General features: G+C 47.9%; 1 protein-coding gene across 1 annotated transcript; it reads left to right on the top strand.

Annotated features, from left to right (window-relative positions):
* The first annotated feature begins 5,709 nt into the window (after positions 1-5,709).
* CXCR1 (C-X-C motif chemokine receptor 1) lies at positions 5,710-6,606 on the top strand. Its single transcript, XM_004718110.2, has one exon. It carries the CDS (start codon positions 5,710-5,712, stop codon positions 6,604-6,606), a length of 897 nt encoding a protein of 298 aa, XP_004718167.2.
* The last annotated feature ends 591 nt before the right edge of the window (positions 6,607-7,197 follow it).

Genomic DNA, 7,197 nt, shown 5'->3' with positions numbered 1-7,197 from the left:
AAAACACACTTCCGTTAAAGCCGTCCACTTGCGGTATCTCTGTTATAGTAGTCACAGATAATTAAGACACCAAGATTGTGATCTTTGACTGCTCGCCTCCAAAATGTCGAGGAAATAAATAACTGTTCTCTTCAGCCACCAGCTCTTGTGGCTGTTGTTATGGCCGCAGTAAGTGCCTGAGACAGGCCCTCTTTTTATTCTCAGTTCACAGATGAACCAGACGGAAGCGCAGCATAGATATCTAAACTGCCCAAGGACGCACAGTGGCTCGGGGAGGGAACTGGGACTTGGGGCTGGTAGTTTGGTGCCAGAGCCTGTGCCCTTATTTCAGTCCTCCATCACAACAGCTTTTGGTCCAAGTTAAGCAATTGGTCCACGATTACCAACTTCTAAAGAAATAGAGCCAGAATTTGAATTGTGGACGGTGTGACTCCAAAGGGGGCATTTCTAGGTCCATGGTGAGGATTTCGGAATCCTTTTGGGAGGGTGTGTTTCAGATAGCTTCGCCCGTGTTCACTTCGGCTTCCTCTCTTGGTTCCACCACAGCTTGCGGGCAGGGACAGCAGCTCTGCCATTGTCCAGTCTAAATGGCTACCCATCTACCAGTGCTGTCATTGTCCTGGAAGTCTGATCCAGTGACCTTTCACCTCTCATCCTAAATCACCTGCGGTTTCCCAAACCCTCCCAGTTGGGTATGCTTCTGTTTCCAAGTAGCAGAAAACCCCACTTAAACTGGCCGAACCAATAAGGTGACACAGTCGGCTCAGGTGACTTCAAAGAACAAAGAGAAGGCCCTTCTGCGGGCATGATTTGCTCAGGACTTCAGCTCTGCATCTCGGTAATTCTCTCAGCTCTGCTCTTTTTTGTGTGTATTTGTTTTTTGTCCTTGGATTGGCTTTGCCATTTTTCGGCAGCAAAATGACTGTCAGCAGTCACAGGCGACGCATTTGCTCTTCCACATTCATTGAACAAATATCCTGCCCTATGTTCTGACTCCATTATCTTAGGTCACAAATTCACCGCCGTGTCAATCCTCATGGCGGTGGTGGTCAGTGCCATAGGGGTGGGGGGAGTGACTCCTCTCCTCCATCTCTCTTTCCTCCCCCTTGGTCTCCAGGTCCAAGTGGATTCTTCCAGGAGCAGAAGAGATGCCGGTCCTTGTGTCAAGGTCCACACGGGGACCTGATAGATAGACTTACAGCCACAGTGCACTGTTCACGCTGCTATACATAAGGAAATACATTGAAAACAAAGACACAGGAGCAAAGTCACCCTACAGACCCCCTCACATTCTGCCCGTTGCCTGGCATTACGGCTGCAGCTGCCACAGCAACCTCTGCTACACTGAGTGTTCTGAACACCATGGAACTCGGCTTTCCTCTCAGAAGTTCAGAGTAAGAGGGAGCAGTTATAAGAGGGAAGTGAGTGAGGTAGAGAAGATATGTTGGGTGGGCAATTTAGTCCATGCTCATTTCTGTATACTCGCTCACCTCCTGTAGTGAAACCCTTATTTCTAACATCAAGGGAAATGTTCCTTTCAACGCTTTAAAAATTTTTAATAAATACTTTTCCTTTCAGCTCTTGTCCTCCAGCTCCGCCTTCCCCTTGGGGAGCTAAGCAATTACTGTGATCACCGTGAGGCTGGGGGGGGACCAGACCCTTTCCTAATACCTTAGTCATTACTTGTAATAGACTGGGATTCCGAATGGACTGGACTTAGAAAAAGGGGAAAGGAATTATGCACAAAGAGAACTAGGTACTAGGGCTCAGGGCTTTCTCAATAGACCACTGGCAGGGACCTCTCTGCCCAGTGGCTGCTGCCACCGTGTGGCAGAAATCCTTTCCCCTCACCACCCGAGCTTGCTCTCAGTTACAGGTGGTGTTTGCAGCCCAATTTCCCGTCTGCTTCTTTCCTCTGCCTCTTCCGGCATCGCTTTATGCCTCGGCGCTGCCTTTTCCCAAGATCAGGGCTTGGCAAACTTTTGAGATGCGACAGGCCCTCCTGCCCCTCACAACAATTTAGAAATTATTCAAGAGCCTTAAGTAAACCTTTGCAAACAAATGAAGTCACCATGATCTGAATAATAATATCCTTAGAAAAATTTCAATTTTACTTCAGAGCCCTGTATACGTACTGGAAGAGCCACACAGGGCTCTCTGGCCTAGACGATGGTGACTAGGGGGGATGTCCAGTCCCTTCAGGGACCACCCCTTCTTTTAGTCCTTTCAGTCCAGGTAGCTGCAACCTCATCAGACCATGACCCACAGTCCAACATCAGTAAAACAATGCGGGAGTAGCCCCCGGTCAACGGTCTCCTCCCGTCCACCTGATATTATTTCTAAATAAAGAGAGCACTCCGAAAGAAACTGTGGTCTAGATGCAAGAATCTGCTCGTCAGTGGTGGAATGATAGGCACACATGACGTGGTAACGTTGGCATTTAGGGGTAGGCTTACAGTTGCGCTCTTGAAAACCCACCAGGGCAGTTCTACCCCGTCCCACAGGGTCTCTATGAGTCAGCATCGAGTTGATGGCCATGAGTTTGGAGTTTTAATACTTGCTCAGATCAGCACTCACCTTCAACACTAGAGGATGGTTGGGCAGAGCAGCCTCACTGTCTGGGAATGTGCCTGAAAGCGACAGACACTCTGAATCATGATGAAGGCCGTGAATCACGGGCATCTGTTAACGCCTTTGATGCCACGCCTCTAGCACTCACAATGTTCTCTGGCAGAGGATACAACAATGGATTAGTGCGCTCTGTCCTCTCTAGCAGTTCACGGTCAACTGGGGAAGAAGGCTCATAGACACATCATTCCATTACAAGCGGTCTCAGACTATGTTGGAGACGTGATTAAAATGCCAGCGAGGTAAGCTAGAGGGACATCGCGTGCTGCAGGTGACAGCTGAAGCAGGTTCTTAGAGAAACCGAAGAAACCCAAGCCGATTGCCTTCTAGTTGTTTCTGACTCATGGCAACCCAGAGAAGCCGCTCTTGATAAAGGGGAGTCACGGTGACCTTTGACCTCGGTTCTTCCATTCACTGCTTGCTCTTGCTTCTGGCATCCCAGATGTCCATCCACTCTCCAGGAGAGCTCTCATGGCCTCCGCCTCAGCCTCATTGACATTAATCCATCATTGACCTTGATCTTGACAAGGAGTGGGTGGGAGTGGAGGGGAAACTAGTTCTCCCTCCAAAGTGCCACTGATATCCCTACCAGCCCCGCAGCCATCCCGAAGAAGTCTACAATAGGAGCAAAACTTGTGTGCTTGCTGTCCCAGTGTAGTGTGAATGCACTCCACCACCTCTTTCCTCCGTCTCTCCAAGTTGCCACTTCCTGGAAGATCAGAAGTTCCGACTGTAGAAAGTCAAGTCCTTTCTTTTTCATTCATGTCAGGCAAGCTTTCCAAAGTGATCTACTCGGGATCTGAAGGGATAAATAAATGGAAGTGAAATCCAGTAAAGAGGGAGAAACAGTGATTGGACCCAGAGTGGGGAATTCAGGTAACCAAACCTTAACCCTAGCTTCGCAGCTGACATCCTTGCTTGGGCATAGGAACCCTGAGAGACTCTGATGTCCTATGTCCATATTGTGTGGTTGTTCTGCAAGTGTCGACATGGGTGGGGCTCAGAGAACACGCTGGTGTGGTGTGATTTCCCTAGAGCCAGCCAGTTCCCTCTGACTCTGTTAAGTCACTTCTGATCTCTGAGCTGCAGCCTCTTGTGGTTGGGACACATCCATCGGCCAGTGCTTCAGGTAGGCAGTCACCCTTGCTTGCCAGGACTTTCTTTGAGGGAGTGGGGCTTGGCCTGACCATATCCTAGAGTCTAGACAATGCATCCATTTCTTTGGAATCCGAGGCTTTCTATTACATTTCATTTCCTGCCTCCTCCTCCATGGACCGGGTACTCAGCTTTGATCTCATTATCTGCCTGCAGTTGGTAATAAGGTGCCTACAGCTGCCTCCTTTGATCCTTGGGTCCTCCTCTCTTTTGTGGAGCAGAGGTTTACAATCCCTCAGTTTGATCTTTGTTGATTTGTCCTAAGATGCTGTGTTCTGTGAAAATGCAAGTGCTTACAGAAAGAGAACATACTACAATGTATGCATACAAATGAACTCGCCACAGAATCTCAGGCCTCAAAGCAACCTGGAGTAAAATTAAAAATTTTAGTTGCTTTGTTCCTCACAATTTCAGATAAGAAAATGGAAGCCTAGAGAGGTAAAAGGACTTATCTAAGGTCCCATAGCTTCCTGTTGATTGAATCAAGTCTAGATACTAAGATGTCTTTATTTCTCACCTGGGAGACCTTTTCAAACCTTTTCAGACGTGTCTATGGAGAGCTAAGGACCCGAGGGACCCCTTGTTAGTTTCCTGGGTCGAGAAGGCAGCGCTTTTGTCCTACAGCAGCTGAGCTTTGGTCAGTTTAAAATATTGGACTTCTGAAAAGATATTATTTCCACAAAGTGTTTCACAGTGGAAAAAATGAATATTTGAACACTCCCAGGCTATTCTGAGGATGCTTAGGAGGCCATTTCAGGGGCCAAAGTGGAGACTTCATCCTCACAAATGCTGAACATTCCTTTAGGCAGAGGACCAAAGCGTTTTGCTTATTTCAAGTCAAGGCTTAGAAAAAAAAAAGTCAAGACTTATAAAATGCTTCTAATGCAATTTGTTGCTGTCACTTCCTTCCCCTAGTAGGTTTTACGAAAGGTAAAGAAGACTCAGGGAGGGCAAATTACACAAAAAAGATCCTGTAAGAGCAGGTTATGGGCTCCAACGTAGGACCATGGTGGGGATGGCCCAGCACTGAGCAGCGCTTCCTTCTATTGGCCACAGGGTTGCCATGAGTCAGAACCAACTGGATGGTACCCAACAACAACAACAACAACAACAACAACAACAACAAAAGAAACAAGTTTGTTTCTCTTCATTTTGTTTAATGTTGGCCTGCCTCTAAATGCATAACCCTGACCTGGTCCTGTGCATTTAAAGGATGGGGAAGGCCAAAGAGGGGACTCAGGTAGTGTTGAGGCAGTTATAAGGCCCAAAAAGGGCACACCTTTTCCCCTAGTGCCCAGTGTCTTTGAAAGTAGATGTTGGGGGTAGGTGGGGGGAAGCGTTGGGGAAAAAAAAGAAAATAGATGTTGCTCATCAAATTGGCCTTTGTGGTTTATCTTCATCAGATTTTTAATCAGGGTAAACGTGTTGCACCCAGGTACTGAATATGTTAGGATTCTTTTGATTGCAAAGGACAGAAATGGAGTGAAACCAATTGAAGCAAAGCTGAGACTGTGTTGGTTTCTACGGGACGAGGAATGAGCTGAGATGGCTTGAGATTGTGAGTGACGTACAGAGATGGGATTGCAATCGAGGATGAGATTGGGATCAGGGAATACAGGCCCTCCTCTTTTCCATCTCATCCAATATTTGAGTTTACAACACTGTGAAGCCAACTTCTAGAGAAGGCCAGGTTGAAACCGGAGGTTAGGGTGGGGTTTTCTGGCTGTCGAGCCAACAGAGAAACTAAAGATATTCCAGTTACTGTTGGTACATCTTGGATAAGAATGACTTGAATCTGAGTTACTAAAGTCACATTTCTTTCCTTCTAATATTTCAGATAGACCAAACCATGATTGATTTAAAAGAAAATACGTACTCTGTTACTGATCTACTGAGCTGGTTTGATGAGAACTTAAACTCACTGGCATGCCACCTACAGAAATAGATTTTAGTCCCTGTATTACAGAAACTGAAGTGCTCAACAATGATGCTTTGGTCACCATCTATGCCCTGGTGTTCCTGCTGAGCCTGCTGGGAAATTCTCTGGTGATGCTGGTCATCTTATACAACCGGGTCAGCTCCTCTGTCACAGATATCTACCTGCTGAACCTGGCTATGGCTGACCTGCTCTTTGCCCTGACACTGCCCATTTGGGCTGCTTCCAAGAAGAACGGCTGGACTTTTGGCACACCCCTATGCAAGGCGGCCTCACTCGTGAGGGAAGTCAACTTCTACAGTGGGATCCTACTACTGGCCTGCATCAGTATGGACCGTTACCTGGTCATTGTCCATGCCACGCGCACACTCATCCAGAAGCGCCACTTGGTCAAGTTCATCTGTCTGGCCATCTGGACATTGTCCCTGATTCTGTCCCTGCCCATAGTCCTCTTCCGCAAGACTGTCCACCCAGACCATTCCAGCCCAGACCATTCCAGCCCAGTCTGCTATGAGGACATGGGTACCAATACATCAAACTGGAGGCTGGTGCTCCGGTTCCTGATCCACATCTTTGGCTTCATGCTGCCACTGCTGGTCATGCTGTTCTGCTACGGATTCACCCTGCACACACTGTGTAAGGCCCACATGGGGCAGAAGCACAGGGCCATGAGGGTCATCTTTGCCGTGGTCCTCATCTTCCTGCTCTGCTGGCTTCCCTACAACCTGGCTCTACTCACAGACACTCTCATGAGGATTGGGGTGATTCAAAAGACCTGTGCATGTCGACAGGACATTGACCATGCCCTGGAGGTCACCGAGATTCTGGGCTTCCTCCACAGCTGCCTCAACCCCATCATCTATGTCTTCATTGGCCAGAAGTTTTGACATGGACTCTTCAGGCTCATGGCCACCCATGGCCTGATCAGCAAGGACTTCTTGGCCCGCCATCACCTTACCTCTTCTATCAGTGGTTCTGTCAATCCCTGAAGCTATCCATTAAAAAAAAAAAGTAAAAATCTCATCTTTGTAAGAAAATAATTGACTCCCAAGGGCAGGTCGTCTGGTGGAGGAATACTCTCTGGGTTTGGCAAGGAGTCTGTAGAATGCGTGTAAGTTAGGGACTGGTATCGGCAAGGGCCAAACCCACTGTGTGTGAAAGTGCTGAGATGTTTCCAAGAAGGGTCTGACAGTTCCGTGAAAGGAAAGTGTCATCATTTCTGCTGAGCGACTGCATCTTTGGCTTGATTGCTTGGTGATTAGCATGTCTGTATCTGCTGCGGAAGCTGTTTTCCCATGTGAGCTGAACTATGCTGCTGACCCTCTCTGAAAGATCGTGGTCTGAGCACACTCCCACTGTCCCACGAAGTTCTTTGGCAGCACTTTGTCCTCTGATCAGAGCTCATGAAATGGGCTTCTCTTCTTGTGTGTGTGGTAGAACCTGCTGGGGAGATGGAGGTAGGTGCTACCTAACCATTA

The sequence above is a fragment of the Echinops telfairi genome, unplaced genomic scaffold, assembly GCF_000313985.2.
Source record: "Echinops telfairi isolate 266 unplaced genomic scaffold, ASM31398v2 ScPeMD7_3;HRSCAF=10, whole genome shotgun sequence".
Classification (NCBI taxonomy): Eukaryota; Metazoa; Chordata; class Mammalia; order Afrosoricida; family Tenrecidae; genus Echinops; species Echinops telfairi.
The sequence above is the reverse complement of the archived record's forward strand: the minus strand, read 5'-3'. Positions and strand labels throughout refer to the sequence as shown.